This window comes from Oncorhynchus mykiss, chromosome 12 (assembly GCF_057628025.1).
Source record: "Oncorhynchus mykiss isolate SJ-2025 chromosome 12, ASM5762802v1, whole genome shotgun sequence".
Classification (NCBI taxonomy): domain Eukaryota; kingdom Metazoa; phylum Chordata; class Actinopteri; order Salmoniformes; family Salmonidae; genus Oncorhynchus; species Oncorhynchus mykiss.
In genome coordinates, this window is record NC_143033.1 from 16,630,172 (window position 1) to 16,651,130 (window position 20,959).

A 20,959-nucleotide genomic window follows, 5' to 3' on the forward strand; every position below is an offset into this window, starting at 1 on the left:
TTAATTTTTTTTCAGTATATCTCTTCTCTCTCTTCAGTATATCATGTGCGTGTTTGTGTGCATGCATGCACGGGTGTCTCTCTGTGTGTTTATGCCTGTGCCTGTGTGCTCCTGTGTGTGTGTCAGCGTGTCGGCATGTGTGTGGCAGGTTTACCTTCCCCTGCGTGGTGGCACACAGTAGCCCTGTGTTCCTATTGGAGAAGGCGCAGTCAAAGCCTTTTCTGTGCAGAATCAAAGCCGCCTCGTCCGACGGACCACCCCCGTCCTCCTGTAGGACCAGTGACAAATTATTTAGTCCCCACAAAGACCCCAACTGTCGCCCCCCACCCCAGCCTCAACACTGGAGCAATTATAGAGACCACCCTTTCACAGGTCAGCTGCATTTCCACAGCCATGTTCGAGGAGCTGATTCTGAAACAGACCTGGGTTCACATACTATTCAAAAATTGACTGGCTTAATGGACCAATAGAGTAGTTTCAACACTGCAAACACTCCTATCTGGAACTCCATGAAGGCGAGAGCAAAGGCTTAAGGTATTTCAAAGATTTCAAATCGTATTTAAACCCAGGTCTGACTCTAAAACAGGGTAACTACTGTAGTTTACTAGCTGACAGCACAAGTCCAAGTCAATTTCATCCTCCCTCCAGAAATAGTGTTTCTTTTCCATCCACAGTCCCTGGCTGAGTAAATGGAGAGATGCCACAGTGCATACTAAGTGGGCTGGTAGTAGTGGCAGTGGTGTCATCATGTGAGTATTCGTGTAACTCCATACAAAGCCCTCGTCTCTAACACATTTCACGCTACCGTCTCCTCTTTTGATTTGTTCTCAGAGTCAAATTGGATGTCAGAGCGTGTTTTTACAATCGATAGTTGAGCAAATTGGTCAGCAGATTCCCCTTCTTAGCGGAACAATTAGCTCGATCTTTGACATGAGAGACAGCTCTATCATCAGAGTTAACGGGGCATGCGACAACAAAGTAGGAGATTATAGAAGATGTACAACACAGAGATGTAGTGTATTTACAGAGATGATATAAAGACAGTTAATGGAGGAGTGCTGAGTGTGTGTTTAGTCCTAACAAACAAGAGATGAAACCAGGTAGGTTTAAATCAATACAGCCAAGGTGGATCTTAATAAACAGCATGACTATGAAAACACAGCGGTAAAAGTCATCGCTTTCGAAAACTTGGTAACTCTTAGTCTTTCTATGAAGTTGCTCTGGTGTAGTAACCCTGTAACTACTCTAATAACAACGTTGTATTACAATATTATTACATACAGTAGCAAATGATCTGAGCGTTTTTTGTTACTAGCTACATAATTGGAACGGTTCATGTCTCAACTCCATGGATATGCAAATACAAAGCAATGATTAAATCACTACAAAACAACATGTAAATGCAATGTAATTAAAGCCTTACGACACATATATACGAGTAACAATGTAAAGCATAAGCTTGTTGTAAGGAAGTACTCCGTAGCATTACCTTGGACTGTATGCTGCGTAGATTGACCAAGTGGATGTCACAGGGCAGCGATGAGGCCAGCGGGGTGAAGGCGGACAAGGACAGGGACTGTGCCTCCGTGCTGACAGCCATGGAGATCAGAGGGTGGTTCAGGTACAACGACGACACGTGACTCAGCAGAGACGGGTAGCTGAGGGGTGAGGGTTTCTCCCCCTAGAAATATCAAAGCAGAGCCAGGGACATTAGGACAATACTCTGGGGAAAAAGAGACGAATGATCATAAAGTAATACATGACCATGTTTTAACCTGAATGTCTTAACACTACAAAAGATGAGAGCGTCATGTGAACGCAAAACAAATGTACTTTTTTTTTTACTCTGCCATTTTTAAAGTCATGTCCCCCCGTCCTTGACTTTTCCTAAATAAGTCTATATAACACTCTGTCATTGTTAAAATCTTAATATCGCTAACAAAATGTCATGTCAACATGTCATTTTTTCCCACTGCCCTCATTCCCCGTTACTAAGCCTGTGTAGCTGATGGCCCATCGAAACTACACCAAAAGTATTTCTAAATTCATTTCACACATATAATAATAGAGTTAGCCTAAAGACAAGATTAAATTGACAATAGTCTGATGGGTGACAATATTATCAATTGACAAATTGTAGATGAAGAGGTGGGCACAGCATGGAATTGACACAGAGGCAGGGAAACGGAGCGCCAAAAAGTCATTTTTTAAAATCCTACAGAGTCACACGCAAGTAAGATGTTTTGATTTATATCTAGTATCAGAAAGAGTGGATTCTGAAGTTTCTAAAACACTTACCTTTGTCAAATAACTCTCAAAATTCAAGAGGTGAGCTCTATTTCAAAGTATCACTTTTTCCAAGAATAACCACTGTTCCATTTGTTTACCACATGAGCAGCACAGCTCAGCCTACTAAGCAAAGACTGGTAATACAACTTAAAATATGTTATTCTGTTCTTTTGAAAAACATTTCCTTATTTGTATAATGTTTCTTAAGACCTGCCAAAACAAAATTCTAATGGTTTCTTTGTGATGGATTTGACTCTTGAATTTTGGTGTTTTAGTGTTTTTTCCATATAGCCGAAAGTAACATAACCTAATGAAAATGCCATTATGTTATTTGAAATAATTGTTATTTCATATTATAATGTTACTTAAGACCTTAATAAACACAATCAAATTACACTTTTTCCAATAGCATATATTTATATACATATACTCCAAAAAACGAGTCATTGGCTCAAAGGGGGGGGGGGGGGGGGGGTCCCCCGAGGCAAGGCTTTTCTAGTGTTAATCAAGTCTCCGTTATTGACCTTCAAAAGTCAGTGAACATCAGTAAACTACAGTAGAATTACAAACTACAGAGCTCAATCTCAAACTCCTGTTGAAAGTACCCCATCGGTCTTGGCCCTCTTCTCCAGGAGCAGGCGGAAAGTGCTGGGGGTAACTTTGTTGTCCAGGACACCCTGGCCCAGCCCGCGGTTATCATCCTGGTTCAGCCGACGATCCATAATCACCTCCAACTGGCCTGGAGGGGAAAAGATCAAAAGTTATCTTCAGAAATATTTCCATACCACGGTGTCTTCTGGTCACATAGGAGAAATTCATCAAAGTACAGAACGTTATGTCTTTTAAAGCTTGGCCAGAAACAGCATGATAGAAACTTTACTCATTTTAAATCGAGTCGTACTGTTTCTCCCTCTCTTTTCACATCCTGGTGCCGAAATAGCTGATGGCATTATGTACTGTATACACCACAGGAGGTTGGTGGCAGCTTAATTGGGGAGGACTGGCTCGTGTTAATGACTGGAGTGGAATGAGTGGAATGGTATCAAATACATCAAACATGTGGGTTCTATTTGTTTGATGCCGTTCCATTAGCTCCTTTCCAGACATTATTATGAGCCGTCCTCCCCTCAGCAGCCTCCACTGGTATACAGATGGCAAGCTTAGAATCGAGCAGGGATGTCATCTTTCCCGGAGAATTGAAGTACTGATGCCCTTCCAATAGACAACAGAAAACAAATCCACCGGCTTGCACTCACCACTCACAAGGCTGGCGGAGCCCAGAGACTGTGCAGTGAGCAGGGTCAGTCTGGTACCAGGGTCCTGGATGTAGGCCATGCTGGTCATGGGATAGAAGTTGGCTTGAAGGGGAAGCTTGGCCATGGTTCTTCTGGGCTGTATCTGCAGACAACATACCTAGCATGGTTACACAATACCCACGCTTTATACAGTGACGCTATGGACTGAAGTGCAATGAGCCTCGACGCGCAATGCGGGTACTTGAGAAACAAGAGTGCTATGACATAGCATCAGGAGTACTTCCTGACCATGTGACCTGACCAGGAAAAACTCAGAGCCCTAGACTTTAACGAGGACCCAGAATTTTTCTTGTAGGGGAAAAACTCCTGGCCCCAAGCATACTGAATCACCAGAGAACAGGTGTGTTGAGTGGGATCTTTATCTTAATTAAGCCGACCAGTTTGTTTTGACTACAATGGCTGCGGGAAGCTGTTCAAGTATGTTGTTGTTTTTAATTTGCGTTAAGCATTGAGTTGCGTTTCATCTCTGATGGCAGTAAATCCCTCTTAATCCCTGAAATCAAGGTCAGACTGCCAAAAATGCAAATAGAGATTGAGGGGGGGGGGGGGGGGGGGCTCTACGGCAGCGTATCTAATTGGCAAAGGCGCTCAAATACTGATCTGTCTGAAGATTCTCCCACAAACAAATTCAAATCGTTTCAGCTTTTGTTTACAATTCAAAACTTTATGTCATGACACAAAATGGAAGACGTCAAGGAAGTCCCTTCTGGGAACTTGGACAGCTAATATTTCCCCATTCAGCTAGTTCCAATGTCAAGCTAATGCTACAAAATAGCCATTTCTATCATAGTTAATTGCTAATCATGTCATAATTGACCAAGCACAAGCCAGTTCAGTAGCAAGAAACAGTATTTCTTGGGTTGGAATGTGTGACAGTAGCTGGTATACTGCAGAGCTCTGGGCTATAGCTAGTATACTGTACATGGTTCTGTTTTCTATGTTTCTTTGTGTAGCCGATGTGAAATTGCTAGCTAGTTAGCGGTGGTGCGCGCTAGTGGCGTTTCAATCGGTGACGTCACTTGCTCTGAGACCTTGAAGTAGTGGTTCCCCTTGCTCTTCAAGGGCCTTGACTTTTGTGGAGCGATGGGTAACGATGCTTAGAGGGTGACTGTTGTCTGTGTGCAGAGCGTCCCTGGTTCGCGCCCAGGTCGGGACGAGGGGATGGACGTAAAGTCTATACTGTTACATTGATGCTGTTGACCCGGATCACTGGTTGCTGCGGAAAGAGAAGGAGGTCAAAAGGGGGGTGAGTGTAGCCGATGTGAAATGGCTAGCTAGTTAGCGGTGGTGTGCGCTAGTGGCGTTTCAATCGGTGATGTCACTTGCTCTGAGACCTTGAAGTAGTGGTTCCCTTTGCTCTGCAAGGGCCGTGGCTTTTGTGGAGCGATGGGTAACGATGCTTTGAGGGTGACTGTTGACGTGTGCAGAGCGTCCCTGGTTCGCGCCCAGGTCGTGGCGAGGGGACGGATGTCAGTTTTATCTCCTGCCCTCTTTCAGATAACTTAAAAACATACTAAAGCACACGAGGAGCCATTTAACGTTAAAATGACACAATAATAAACTAATTGTACAGCTGTGAACGATTAACCTCTACACTTATCCTTCCGTGTGTACGAAACAAATGAACATTCTCTCATTGAACGGCACTGCCGTGCCTGAACAGAGAGAGTGGTAGTGAGAAAGAGAGAGAGTGAAAGAGAGAGAGAAACAGAGATCTGTGTCATACAGTAACAGTACCTGGAATCCATTGAGGTCTGTGAAGAATCGATCCTTGCTGTCCACATCTGATGCTAACCTCATTGCAATTTCATGGTTGAACTCCCTCCGTATATCTACCAAGTTACAGATCTCCACTGCCTGGCCCTCCACACCTAGAGAGAGAGAGAGAGAGAGAGAGGTAGAGGTAGAGGGAGAGGGAGAGGGAGAGGGAGAGGGAGAGAGAGAGAGAGAGAGAACGACAACTCAATCATAGAGCCTACACTGAACACCCGCTATGCTGTGGTGCTTACAGTATTACTCAGGCAGAGGTGCTGCTACACATTTCTCAGGGAAGATAAGTTATAGGAAAGGTCTGTGGTAAAAACATAGTCCGGATCTTTCTTTACTCACATTTTATAACTTTTTGGATTTTCGACCAAAATTATAGTGACAAATATTTTTTTTATCTGGGTTCCTATTCATGACTATGGGACATATTCAAAAGTTTCCTTTTTCTTTGGCCTGGCTTGAGGTATTTTTTATTTTGTATTTATTTTTAAACTTTATTTAACTAGGCAAGTCAGTTAAGAACAAATTCCTATTTACAATGACGGTATTAATGATAGTCTTATTACAGAAGGTCTCCTAGTACACAAAATTATTTTTTGGGGAATATATCTTACATTGTTTGATATCATTTTACATACCCAATTGAATTAATCCACCGGGCGAAAAAAAAAACTGTTGAACAAATTTGCCGCAGTTTTTCATACAATTATAATCAAAAATTGAGTCTGAACATTGAGCCATCAAATACAGTAATATGAGACCAACATAATGGTGTAACTCTAGTAATAAGTCCCGCAACCTTATCTCCTAAAAGCTGTATACTGTAGCTGTACCTCAGGTCAAAATAGGCAATGAAACCATTCTCTCTATCTTAAGTAAAATCAGCATGGGTGGGTCCAATTAAGGACTGTTTTTCTGTGAGATGACATGTGGACCCTCAGGGTCTCTGTCTCCTGGGTAGCATGACAGCAGCTTCCTCTTTCTCACCAAGCACGCAACCCAACATCACTCATTTTCTCTATGAAAGCAACCGTTCAATGGTATCGCACTGACTAAACCTCTTTCTCTCTCTCTGAGTGAATCTTCATGTAGCTCATCTACAGACAGATGAAAAGATGAATAGGGTTTTGGATCTTCTCCCACAGAGAAACATTTCAGGATCTTTTGCTATCTTAAGGTTCTGTTTTTCTATCTCTGATACATGTAGGCTACTCTCTACCTATCCAAGGTCCCATGCATGTATGTACTGCTTTTCAGTTGATTTTACAATCAGTGGTGTAAAGTACTTAATTAAGTAAAAATAATTTAAAGTACTACTTAAGTAGTTTTTGGGGGTATCTGTACTTTACTATTTATATTTTTGACAACTTTTACTTCACTACATTCGGAAAGAAAATAATGTACCTTTTACTCCATACATTTCCCCTGACACCCAAAAGTATTTGTTACATTTTGAAGGCTTAGCAGGAAAGGAAAATGGTCCAATTCACACACTTATCAAGAGAACATCAGTGGTCATCCCTACTGCCTCTGATCTGGCAGACTCACGAAACACAAATGCTTCGTTTGTAAATTATGTCTGAGTGTTGGAATGTCCCCCTACTATCGATACATTTTAAAAACAAGAAAATAGTGTCGTCTGGTTTGCTTAATATAAGTAATTTGAAATAATTTATACTTTTACTTACAATACTTAAGTATATTTAAAAACAAATAATTGTAGACTTTTACTCAAGTAATATTTTACTGGGTGACTTTCACTTTTACTCGAGTCATTTTCTATTAAGGTATCTTTACTTTTACTCAAGTATGAAAATTGGGTACTTTTCCCACCACTGTTTACAATTGTAGATGCATGCACGCACACACACAATTTCCATCCTTACCTTGAACGTTATACAGGCGTAGAGTGTGTGTCACGTGATCGAAGGTAGTGGTGATTTCAGAGAACACAGAACCTTTGGTTACCCGTATCACTGGAGACCGGGCGGGAGAGTACATCTGGAGGAGAACAGAAAATCAATGGGAATCAAATCACTCCTAACACCATGTCCCATCCATCCTCTGCCAATAATACCTCCTACAGAGAGCATGCTGGTAAGGGAGCACAAATAAGGGCGCGAAGAGAGAGCGGGAAACTGGGGGAGCAGAACAACTGTAAGAACTGAAGCCGTTATTCTTCGCAGGGTTTCAGTACAGCTACAATGAAACACGTTGACAAAGGAGCATCAATCACGTTTAATAAAGGTGTCAGATTACCTTGGCTTCCCCGTCGGGCAGGAACAAGTAGGCTCCGCTTTTATCTCGGTTGCTGGTTGTGCCGTACCATGCAAACTCCACCTTGATCTGGTGTTCTGAGCCGTTCTCTTTCAGCTTCAATCTCTGAGGGTGTCAGTCAGAAGACAGCGGGATTTAACAGTTACAGTGGGGCAAAAAAGTATTTAGTCAGCCACCAAATGTGCAAGTTCTCCCACTTAAAAAGATGAGAGAGTCCTGCAAATGTTCATCACAGGTACACTTCAACTATGACAGTCAAAATTAGAAAAAAAATCCAGAAAATCACATTGTAGGATTTTTTATGAATTTATTTGCAAATTATGGTGGAAAATAAGTATTTGGTCAATAACAAAAGTTTATCTCAATACTTTGTTATATATCCTTTGTTGGCAATGACAGAGGTCAAACGTTTTCTGTAAGTCTTCACAAGGATTTCACACACTGTTGCTGGTATTTTGGCCCATTCCTCCATGCAGATCTCCTCTAGAGCAGTGATGTTTTGGGGCTGTTGCTGGGCAACACGGACTTTCAACTCCCTCCAAAGATTTTCTATGGGGTTGAGATCTGGAGACTGGCTAGGCCACTCCAGGACCTTGAAATGCTTCTTACGAAGCCACTCCTTTGTTGCCCGGGCGGTGTGTTTGGGATCATTGTCATGCTGAAAGACCCAGCCAAGTTTAATCTTCAATGCCCTTGCTAATGGAAGGAGGTTTTCACTCAAAATCTCACGATACATTGCCCCATTCATTCTTTCCTTTACACGGATCAGTCGTCCTGGTCCCTTTGCAGAAAAACAGCCCCAAAGCATGATGTTTCCACCCCCATGCTTCACAGTAGGTATGGTGTTCTTTGGATGCAACAGCATTCTTTGTCCTCCAAACACGACGAGTTGAGTTTTTACCAAAAAGTTATATTTTGGTTTCATCTGACCATATGACATTCTTCCAATCTTCTTCTGGATCATCCAAATGCTCTCTAGCAAACTTCAGACGGGCCTGGACATGTACTGGCTTAAGCAGGGGGACACTTCTGGCACTGCAGGATTTGAGTCCCTGGCGGCGTAGTGTGTTACTGATGGTAGGCTTTGTTACTTTGGTCCCAGCTCTCTGCACACTAGGTCCCCCTGTGTGGTTCTGGGATTTTTGCTCACCGTTCTTGTGATCATTTTGACCCCACGTGGTGAGATCTTGCGTGGAGCCCCAGATCGAGGGAAATTTGTCAGTGGTCTTGTATGTCTTCCATTTCCTAATAATTGCTCCCACAGTTGATTTCTTCAAACCAAGCTGCTTACTTATTGCAGATTCAGTCTTCCCAGCATGGAACAGGTCTACAATTTTGTTTCTGGTGTCCTTTGACAGCTCTTTGGTCTTGGCCATAGTGGAGTTTGGAGTGTGACTGTTTGAGGTTGTGGACAGGTGTCTTTTATACCAATAACAAGTTCAAACAGGTGCCATTAATACAGGTAACGAGTGGAGGACAGAGGAGCCTCTTAAAGAAGAAGTTACAGGTCTGTGAGAGCCAGAAATCTTGCTTGTTTGTAGGTGACCAAATACTTATTTTCCACCATAATTTGCAAATAAATTCATTAAAAATACTACAATGTGATTTTCTGGATTTTTTTTCAAATTTTGTCTGTCATAGTTGAAGTGTACCTATGATGAAAATTACAGGCCTCTCTCATCTTTTTAAGTGGGAGAACTTGCACAATTGGTGGCTGACTAAATACTTTTTTGGCCCACTGTACATCATCACCATTACACTGACAGTTTGGCATCAATGATGAGAGCGAACAGAGCTACCGGTATAATAATAAGACACCTTCTGTATCGTGTGTTGTTGTAGCTGAGCTGATTTGATGAACAATGTGATGAGTACTCATGCCTGAGACCGGAAGGCTCGTATGACATCCCACAACTAATGCCTAGGCTTTAGCTCAGAGGAATAATGTAGTCTTGTGTCACACAGACAACCCTGGTTTGATACCCGGTCAGCCCCATTGACAGTCTAGAAGTGTGATATATTCCAGGGTCACAGTCACTATACGCTTTATGACTCTGGTTCAATGCCCTGTTGTGTAGTGCTATGCTTTACTATGTATGCTATGCTGTGTTGTGCAGTGCTATGCATTACCGTAATACTAATGCTGACCCTGTAAAACAGCACATTTCACTGCACCTATCTGGTGTATGTGACAATAAAACATCTGTGATCTGAACTATGCTGTGCTCTGCTGTGCTGTGCTATGCTGTGCTAAGCTTTGCTATCAGGGCATAAAATGTACTTTTTGGTCCACCAACCACTGTGGTAGGTAGTTTTAAAAATCTACAAGCCACTCAGATTTTTTACCAACCAAAATATTTTTCCCCTGCTAAAATTACACCAACAAAACACACAAAAAATCATATGAGCATGCGTTGTAATGTTTCTAAAACAAGAAATGTATTACTAGTAAGAAGTAATGTGGTATATTATTTCAGAATTTTTTTTGTGACCTGTGTCTTTTAACCAAAATATCACAGATGAGACAAAAAGTTTCAAGGTTACCGCGGCAGCGTGTCTGGAGTCATGTTTGTGTCTGTGAGATTGAGTTTGACTAGTAGAAGCATTGTCTTATTTTATCTAACAGTTGAAACTCAAACATCGAAAAAACGACCTAGCTTGTGAACAAGTCCATGTAAATAGCCAAGAAATACAAGGACAAAGTCTCACTTCAGTAAACTTTAGTTTCACGTAAGTTAGACCGACTTGTATGCCTGTGTGCAGCACTTCTAAAAATAAATCTTTCACTTAGCTCTTCACGTGTGCACAGCCCCAAGCCAGGCAGTGTTGCAGCACAAGATAAACTATATGGGATTTGTAGTTCTTTGACTTTATGCGATTAATTTAGCAGTTATAAAACAAAACTGCAGAAATACTTTGAAAACAGCAACTGCAGCATTTATTTTACTATAAATGTGATCATGCTTTATATTCACAAATGCGAGTGAAATGCTTGCACTGTGGAGCCCTGGCCACTCGCCAACATGGCTGGTGAAATGAACGTCTTACCCACTGATGCCAAAATCTAGCCGGATTTGGCAGGTGTTGGGTGTTCATTTTAGGCCCTGTTTGCTATGCTGTGCTGTGCTAAGCTGTGCTAAGCTTTGCTATGCTGTGCTGTGCATGGCTTACCTCCATCAGGCCGGTGGTGGGGGAGCTCCAGATCTGGATGTGGGGGTTGTGGATGCTGAGGGGGGTGGAGGCGTCCTGGGGGATGTTGACGGTGAAGTGCTTCATGTTGACGGATAGTTCGCCGCCTTGCCTGAGGAAAACATACTCTGCCGTCTCCGCCCCGCCGCTCACAGCCGTACTCAACTGGTACAGCCCAAGACCCAGCGCTGGCACCTGAGCTACGAAGGACAACTGCCCGGGAGAGAAAACACCAATACATGAGATAAAGTGAAAAGAAAGCATAAACAGAAAACGTCTCTGTTTCACCACAAAATGGTAATACATTGGTGATCAATCTCTATTCCAAACTAAAAAGACCACAGCTTTGGGTTTCTGCATCCATACACAGACTTGTCTGATACTGCCAGACACTACCTGCCTGATACTCCCTGACACTACTTGATACTACTTGCCTGATACTCCCTGACACTACTTGATACTACCGGCCTGATACTCCCTGACACTACTTGACACTACCTGCCTGATACTCCCTGACTCTACTTGACACTAGCTGCCTGATACTCCCTGACACTACCTGATACTACCATCCTGATACTGCCTGACACTACCTGACACTACCTGATACTGCCTGACACTACCTGCCTGACACTGCCTGACACTACCTGATACTGCCTGACATTACCTGACACTAGCTGATACTGCCTGAAATTACCTGATACTACCCGATACTGCCTGATACTGCCTGACACTACCTGATACTGCCTGACACTACCTGCCTGATACTACCTGACACTGCCTGATACTACCTGATACTACCCAATACGGCCTGATACTGACTGATACTGCCTGACACTGTCTGATACTGCCTGATACTACCTGATACTGACTGATACTGCCACACTACCTGCCTGACACTGCCTGACACTACCTGATACTGCCTGATACTGACTGATACTGCCTGACACTACCTGCCTGATACTGACTGATACTGACCGATACTGACTGACACTACCTGATACTGCCTGATACGGACTGATACTACCTGATACTGTCTGATACTACCTGATACTGCCTCAAATAACCTGATACTGCCCGATACTACCTGATACTAATGTTGAACAGTATACTGGTACCACGTTAATATCACAATGCCAAAACGTCATGATACTTATGATACCAACATTTTAGAATACCGTAGTACAGTTTCATATGATACTACCAACTTTTTCAGCCCTACCGATCTAAAGAACCTGCTGGCGCCTGTTATAAAATATTTATAAAGTCGGTTTGGTTTAGAAATTCAGTTGAATTGAAGCATCAGCTACTAGTCTCTTGAATTCACAGGTCCAATCATATCCACTTCACTTTCATGCGCATATCACATGTGTCAGCTGTAATCATCAAGCCTCATCCCCTACCAGCCCTCACTCACCTGCTTCTCTCTGCGTCCCCTGCCAGGCCTCACTCACCTGCTTCTCTCTGCGTCCCCTGCCAGCACTCACTCACCTGCTTCTCTCGACGTCCCCTACCAGCTCTCATGCACCTGCTTCTCTCTGCGTTCCCTGCCAGCCCTCACTCACCTGCTTCTCTCTGCGTCCCCTGCCAGCCCTCACTCACCTGCTTCTCTATGCGTCCCCTGCCAGTCCTCACTCACCTGCATCTCCTACCAGTCCTCACTCACCTGCTTCTCTCTGCATCTCCTACCAGTCCTCACTCACCTGCTTCTCTCTGCATCTCCTACCAGTCCTCACTCACCTGCTTCTCTATGCATCTCCTACCAGTTCTCACTCACCTGCTTCTCTCTGCATCTCCTACCAGTCCTCACTCACCTGCTTCTCTCTGCATCTCCTACCAGTCCTCACTCACCTGCTTCTCTCTACATCTCCTACCAGTTCTCACTCACCTGCTTCTCTCCATCTGCTCTTCATGCGCGTCTATTCCTCCGTCAGTTTTAAAAATATATAATTTAGCCGTGATAGCGAGCATGGATGCAAACCCAGATCCTGATGAGTCTTTTTACATTTGTACACTTGTTAAATTGGAGCAGCGTGCAAAGTGAGCAATGTTGTTGATACATTGTTACAACCAAGAGCACTGACTAGTCTGAGAAGACTTTGCAAGTTCACTGCCATGCAGCCTCTGAGTGTCAGGCATGCTTGCAGCTTTACAGCAAATAAATCAGCTTGTCTCTAGCCTAAACAGTTAAAACAATATGACCATGTTTTTATTTTATTTATTTTTTAACTAGGCAAGTCATTTAAGAACAAATTCTTATTTACAACGACGGCCAACCAAAAGGCATCTTGCGGGGACGGGGGATGGGATTAAAAATATAAATAAATGAAATAAAAATATAGGACAAAACACCCATCACGACAAGAGAGACAACACAACACTACATAAAGAGAGACCTAAGACAACAACATAGCATGGCAGCAACACATGACAACACAGCATGGCAGCAACACAACATGACAACAACATGGTAGCAACACAACATGGTAGCAGCACTAAACAGGGTACATACATTATTGGGCACAGACAACAGCACAAAGGGCATGAAGGTGTAGACAACAATATAGCACACAAAGCACCATATTACCAGAGATGCCTTTTTTCTTTCTATTGGGATTCACGCGCATTTGATATCATTTCACAAACCATGTCGCAGTCTGTTTTAAACTAATCCCAGGTCGCTAATTATTGGTTTGATAACAAACAACGTTGTTCAGCTAACAATCTGGTAAATTGACAGTAGGTCTAGGCAAATTTTATAGGCACAGGAAGAAAGGAAAAGGGTCTGCTATTCATCTAATGTAAAACTAAACTACATCATCAATTTATTTATTTCTGGTGCTCCTTAAATACTGTTTGGTGCTTAACGTTTAAAAGTTGGGATCAGTGTGTGTATGTATATTTGTGGGAGAGAGAGAGAGAGAGTGGTGTGTGTGTGTGTGTGTGTGTGTGTGTGTGTGTGTGTGTGTGTGTGTATGTGTGTGTGTGTGTGTGTGTGTATGTGTGTGTGTGTGTGTGTGTGTGTGTGTGTGTGTGTGTGTGTGTGTGTGTGTGTGTGTGTGTGTGCGTGTGTGTGTGTGTGTGTGTGTGTGTGTGGGAGGGAGCGTGAGTGAGTGAATGTGTCTGTTAACTTCCATTCCTGCACTCAAATCACAGGTAAGTTAAATTCAATGTGCTGTATTGAGTAGAAGTTGTGAATTTCCGTGACAAGCATCCGGGAAGGGGCGAACAGGATGCTAGGTTACTGATTTTTTCCCCACCGTGGTATCCTAATGATAGCCGGCATCGTGATACTTGGCCTGGTATCAGATCGTTTGTAAATGTTGGTATCGTGACAAGCCTACCTGATACGCTTGATAATACCTGATACTGCGTGATAATACCTGATACTGCGTGATAATACCTGATACCGCTTGATAATACCTGATACTAACTGCCTTACTACCTGATACTGCCAGATATTGTCAGATACTGCCTGATATTACCTGATACTGCTTGAAAAGGCTTGATACTACCTGAAACTGCCTGAAACGTACTGCCTGATATGACCTGATACTGCATGATACTGCCTGCCTCACTACTTGATACTGCCAGATACTGCCTGATAATACCTGATACTGCCTGATATTACCTGATACTGCCTGATACTGCGTGATAATACCTGATACTGCCTGCCTGACATTACCTGATACTGCTTGACACTACCTAATACTACCTGATATTGCCTGATACTACCTGATACTGCCTGATACTGCCTGATATGACCTGATACTGTGTGATAATACCTGATACAGCCTACATTACTACCTGATACTGCCAGATACTGCCTGATACTGCAAGATACTACCTGATTCTGCCTGATATTACCTGATACTGCTTGATACTTACTACCTGATACTAGGTGATAATACCTGATACTGCCTGCCTGATATTACCTGATACTGCTTTATAGGCCTTGATACTACCTGAAACTGCATGATACTGCCTGATATGACCTGATACTGCCTGCCTTACTACCTGGTACTGCCAGATACAGCCAGATAATACCTGATACTGCCTGATATTAGCTGATACTGCTTGATACTACCTGATACTGCATGTTAATACTTCATAATGCCTGCCTGACATTACCTGATACTGCCTGACATTACCTGATACTGCCTGATATTACCTGATACTGACTGATACTACCTGATACTACCTGACATTACCTGATACTGCCTGATATTACCTGATACTGCCTGACATTACCTGATACTGCCTGACATTACCTGATACTGCCTGATACTACCTGATACTGCCTGATACTACCTGATACTGCCTGACATTACCTGATACTGCCTGATACTACCTGATACTGCCTGACATTACCTGATACTGCCTGATATTACCTGATACTGCCTGATACTACCTGATACTGCCTGACATTACCTGATACTGCCTGATACTACCTGATACTGCCTGACATTACCTGATACTGCCTGACATTACCTGATACTGCCTGATACTACCTGATACTGCCTGATACTACCTGATACTGCCTGACATTACCTGATACTGCCTGATATTACCTGATACTGCCTGACATTACCTGATACTGCCTGACATTACCTGATACTGCCTGACATTACCTGATACTGCCTGATACTACCTGATACTGCCTGACATTACCTGATACTGCCTGACATTACCTGATACTGCCTGACATTACCTGATACTGCCTGACATTACCTGATACTGCCTGACATTACCTGATACTGCCTGATACTACCTGATACTGCCTGATACTACCTGATACTGCCTGACATTACCTGATACTGCCTGATACTACCTGATACTGCCTGATACTACCTGATACTACCTGATACTCATATTATCATTCATGAATGTATCTGAATTTGAAGCTTAATAAAAAACAATTGATGCAGGGAATTAACCTGGATAAATAAAGGATATACAAAAATAATTGATAACAAAACAATGTAACAGACACTCATACCTGGAAGGCCTCTGTGGAAGCTGTGGTGGAGTCGTCCCAGACCGCGCTAACCTGAGCGGGGACGGGGTGACCGTGGTCTGTGATCACACACACGTGGGGCGTGTTCACGTACACGGTCACCACTGACGTGCGGTCCTGCTCCGTGGGGTTGTAGACGACCACAGACCTGGGGGAAAAAGATCTGTTGGTACAAGCTGCTAATGTTTTGATCTGATAAGTCTGAAAGTACAGACACATATCCAGACAAAACTGATCAACCTGACCAGACTATAACTTCCTATACTTTTCTAAGACATATTTGGAATGTGGGGTCATAAGGGGCCATAATATCAGCCAGAATGTTGTGAGGGAAAAGGGAGTAATATTTTTACAGCGACATACCTAGGCTGTGAGCTGATTTTCAGAACGTTTTTTTGAGGCAGGGCATCTTGAGAAGGCTGGATGTCATCCTGAGAGAAATTTGCATGAGATTGAGTTGATTTGCAAAATAACACATCTGGTGTAGCTACACCAACACACAGTCCACAGACTATTTTCAATTCTTTGAGACACATTTGAAAAATGTATTTAATTTTGTTGTTGTGGTATTGGCTCCCGCTTTTGGGAATTGAGAAGCTATTTAAGCGTCTAAGGCTCATTCACTTCCCAATACAAATTTCATTAGGTTGGGGTGAGTGAGATTCATATCAAGCATATTTTCAGCTGCTGTAGCAAAACAACGAAGTGGAAGAGGTTACATTTCTCTGAAAATTGATGTTGACTTCCTGCCGGGGCAATTTGCATATTAAAATCCTGATGTTGTGCCTGCTGGAGGGATTTTGTCGAAGGTAGAGTATGGTAAATAAACACTTCAAAAGGTAGCTACTGCATGCCCTTCACTCCCTGTACCACCACCATCAACCATCACCCTTTGAAAATCACTCTACTAATCTGAAAATGTTGCTATGCACAACCAACACCCTTGTTTCAACCCCCAAAATTAAAACACAGAAATGTACTCACCATTTGAAGAAAGGCTTTTGACGGATTGTGACTGTATGCACTTTTGTCCTTTAACACCAGCCAGTGTGCGGAGTTGACAATCACTTGGTTCAAATTCAAAATGGAATGAAACAACCTGAGAAGAGAGAATTGTTTTTAGTAAATGCCCAGAGGAAAGCAGTCAAAGCTCCGAGTCAAATAGTGTTTCACTTTCATTCAACCAATGTCTACGTCCCAACGCTGAATACAGTATAATCACTAAACCATGTCAGTGCAATCCCTTTAACTCATGATTAATCAGTGTGTCCATGTCTACACTGCATCTCTCCCAATCAAATAAGACAATGAAAACAAATAAAAGTCATAAACCAGAGTGACACCTGGTACCGTAGTCGATCACTACCATGTCCTTGCCGGTGCCTGTGATGGCGTCATGATGCTGGAACAGGCCCAGGTTCCTCCTGGCTTCAGTGAGCAGTCTGTTGTTCTCCACAGCTGGGAAATCATTCAGCTTCCCAAACCTCTGAATATTAGCCAGGGTCAGGGAGTAAAGGATCTCAGCTGCCCTGAAGGACAGACAAAGGGAATAGTTATTTTCTTCACATGAGTTTTCCTTTCCATGGCACCAAGACAAAGACAGACATGGGTTGTGTCTGAAATGTTTTAAACGGTGAGATGCCATGTCATTTGAATCTGAATTTGACCAATAACAAAAAATAAAAAATACTGTTGCAAAACATTGTGCAGTCCTGAACACGACCCATGTTCACTAATTGACAAATAGTTGTTGATATAGGGGTTCATCACGGACCAAGAGATAAGTAAAGCATTCCAAATTGACTACAGTTGGAAATCTCCAGTATTTGTTTGCAATCAGAGTCTCAGCTTGTGTTATTGAACCCATTTAACCCCCGAGCTACAGCAATGAAAAATGAGCTGCTCGGCTCACAAAATAGAGATTTTCCCATTATCCCTAAAGTATCAAGGAAAACAGCTGGCAGATGAGGCTTTTCTTAAACTGCTCCAGCCTTGTGAAACTAACTGTTAGTTGTTATCAGGGAATCAGAGACAACCAGTGTTACAAGTTCTAATTCTGAGATTGTTTCATCCCAGTGGAAGCCCTGCCACTTGTTTATAGAGCTGAGGGATGGAACTGAGAGAATCAATGTAAGCACTCTTAAAGTCATAGGCCAGTTTTTTACTGCTGTGTAACTTGTTTACTGCTTTTTCTCTCGATATTTGATTGTGCATCTTGATCACCGTACTATGTCCTATGTGTCTAACTGTGTCCATCTAGATTGTTCTAGATTGACAATGGCAGAGCAACACCTCTTGTTTGTGGTAGATCTCTAATAAAATCACGTTTTAACACGAACACCAAAATATTTGATCAATCTAAGGACAATCATGTACCTATCTCTAAGTCTTTGAACAAGAACAGGACTGGGGAGCCCTAGGATTTCAATGCACTGACTGCATCTTGAGAGCTTGTCACATAAAACAATAGACTGAGGCTACTGACCCAAACATACCATGTAAAAAGCCAATAGTGCTGCCTCCTTTCACAGAGAAAGACATATTTACAGAACAAGACAATGACTTTGAAGGGAACAACTCTTTAAGAGCATTGAGGAGGAGAGCAGGCAGACCTACATCTATACACATACTGTGCACAGTCTTGTTTGCAGTTTGAAAGCAGTCACCGGTTGAGTACTAAGACTAATTTAACGAATTTACCCATTTCCCTTCCTATATTTAGACACCATCAAATGCAAATACAGTCATGTGTTTGAAGACAATGCACGAATCCATCCATACAGTATATGTTGGTATACTGAATCTAACATAAACTCCTTTCTGTTATGAAGTTCAAGCATAAGAATAGACGCTTAGACAATCTTGAGACCTCAGCAGGACAGAACAGATTCAAAGTTCAAATGGACTTAAACTCTTTCTCTGCTGAAACTTTTCTCACGTGTTATTTCCCTGCTGGAACTTTTCTCACTTGGTATTTCTCTGCTCTGGGCAATGGTGTGTGAGATGCTATGTGTATGTGGAGGGTCTGGAGGTTGGTCTGTAATGAGGGCTTTGTCTGTGGGGGCTCACAGGGAGATAGACAGTCTGTGGTGGCGAGGGAGAGACCCCAGTGTTGAGGCCCCAGAACCCTGCCTGTGCTGCTGGTTAAAGGCTTTGTAGACAGTGGGACCCAGGGCAGGAGAGGAGACACTCATTACTGCTCTACTACTGAGTCTGATCAAACACAATGCTGCACACACACACACACACGCACGCAGACAGACAGACAGACAGACAGACAGACAGACAGACAGACAGACAGACAGACAGACAGACAGACCTCTTATCCACAGTCATCTCTGTGTGCTTAGTTCCTGCACTGACCACCTTGACTGTCTCACACCAGGGATCCAGTAAGATTATGCCTTTATCTGAACAGTCAAAACAAAGGAAATCAATACCTGCTGAGAATACAGGTGTAAACACCGTGACTGAGGGTCTTTACCCCGTATCAGTAGAGAGTAGCAAAACTCTTGGCCAGAAGTTTGGGTACCTGGTACTTTTAGTTATAGTAGAAACACTTGACTAGAAGATACCAGGAAGACTAGCGGTTGCCAAGGTGTCAGTTCACAGGGATCCAAATAAAGAATACTGTAACCCAATCAAAGACATGATGAAACTAATCCACTGTGCATTAAACAGATAATTGTTATTTTTACATTTGAAGCAACTGAGATAGACCATAAATGAACCTTGAATAATAACCACATCTCCAACTGGGCCTGATTAGAAAGGCTTGGTTAAAATAATAGGATTGTTAAAAACGTTCATTTACATTTTTTATGAAATGTTTCTCATCAACTACTCTTGCGTATTGATGAATGTTGAAGTATCAATCCAATAAAATATTCAAGTTTGGTCTTCTCACTCCAAAGTGTTTTAGACAGTTGATGAAGAAAGAAATGAAAGCCAATCTAATGGTCCACCATCTAATAACCTCAAACACTGACCAGACAGACTTGACTTTAATGGCTTTTAAGTTAGCACTAGCCTTTATCCTTCAGTCACGGGAGAGAGAAGATCTCCCCTGGGTCATTGCCTTTGATCCAGTCTGTTTCTTTGTTTAGTAAAGGTTTCTGTAGCATGTTATTGTTTATGTGGTGGAGGAGTTAGCCCCATGCACAACCCCCAACCTGCAGGGCCAGAAACTGCTTGGTCTGCCTCCTACCCTTCAACCTGTCTGGCTTGGTTGCACCTGCTGGGGGTTTAACCCCCTCCGGCAAGGTGACAGTAGTATTGGGGGGGGGGGGGATGTTAGTTACATATCGCAACATTATTTTGGACTATATTTTATCGATACTTTGACTCCAAGTATCGATTTGTAAGATAGTGTTAGCTAGGTAGCGTTAGCTAGGGCTAGTCGGCTGTACCCGTGCCAAAACACAGTTATTTTTCATCCTACACCTTGTTCTTCTACACACACAAAAATTAAGCAATTAAAGCAATTGTTAATTCACATTTGCATTTGTTTCATTCACTCATTAGCATATACAGTGCTGTCAGAAAGTAATCACAACCCATTACTTTTCCCACATTTTGTTGTGTTACAAAGTGGGATTATAATGGATGGAATTATTTATTTATTTTTTAAATACAACAATCTATACAATCCTGTGTAATGTCATATTGGAAGAAAAATGTCACCTTTTTTTTAATTAAAGGAAAATAAAACACTAATATATTTTTATTAGATAAGTATTCATCCCACATGTTAGAATCACCTTTATCAGCAATTACAGCAGTGAGTCTTTCTGGGTAAGTCTCTAAGAGTTTTGCAAACCTATATTGTACAATATTTGCACATTATTATGAAAAAAATATTTAGCCATTTTCAAGTCTTGCTATAGATTTTCAAGCCGATTTTAAGTCAAAACTGTAACTAGGCTACTCAAGAACAATCAATGTGTTCTTGGTAAGTAACTCAAGTGTATATTTGGCCTTGTGTTTTAGGTTATTGTCCTACTTAAAGGTGAATTTGTCTTCCAGTGCCTGTGCTTAGCCTTATTCCTTTTTCTTTTCATCCTAAAAAACTCCATAGTCCTTGCTGATGACAAGCATACTCATAACA

The 20,959-nt window shown here is 42.3% G+C and overlaps 1 protein-coding gene across 3 annotated transcripts in view; it reads right to left on the bottom strand.

Moving 5' to 3' along the window:
• LOC110536799 (alpha-mannosidase 2) overlaps nucleotides 1-20,959 on the bottom strand; it is a 52,636-nt gene that overhangs the window by 3,174 nt on the left and 28,503 nt on the right. For all 3 annotated transcript variants that reach the window (XM_036937026.2, XM_090191793.1, XM_090191794.1), the window contains 12 exons: nucleotides 17,196-17,381; nucleotides 16,837-16,951; nucleotides 16,216-16,283; nucleotides 15,835-16,000; nucleotides 10,821-11,051; nucleotides 7,632-7,754; nucleotides 7,259-7,373; nucleotides 5,343-5,476; nucleotides 3,546-3,687; nucleotides 2,895-3,028; nucleotides 1,490-1,681; nucleotides 155-268 (listed from right to left, as the gene is read on the bottom strand). In XM_036937026.2, the coding sequence (XP_036792921.2) occupies nucleotides 155-268; nucleotides 1,490-1,681; nucleotides 2,895-3,028; nucleotides 3,546-3,687; nucleotides 5,343-5,476; nucleotides 7,259-7,373; nucleotides 7,632-7,754; nucleotides 10,821-11,051; nucleotides 15,835-16,000; nucleotides 16,216-16,283; nucleotides 16,837-16,951; nucleotides 17,196-17,381 (1,720 nt within the window). The remainder of the gene's footprint in view (nucleotides 1-154; nucleotides 269-1,489; nucleotides 1,682-2,894; nucleotides 3,029-3,545; nucleotides 3,688-5,342; nucleotides 5,477-7,258; nucleotides 7,374-7,631; nucleotides 7,755-10,820; nucleotides 11,052-15,834; nucleotides 16,001-16,215; nucleotides 16,284-16,836; nucleotides 16,952-17,195; nucleotides 17,382-20,959) is intronic.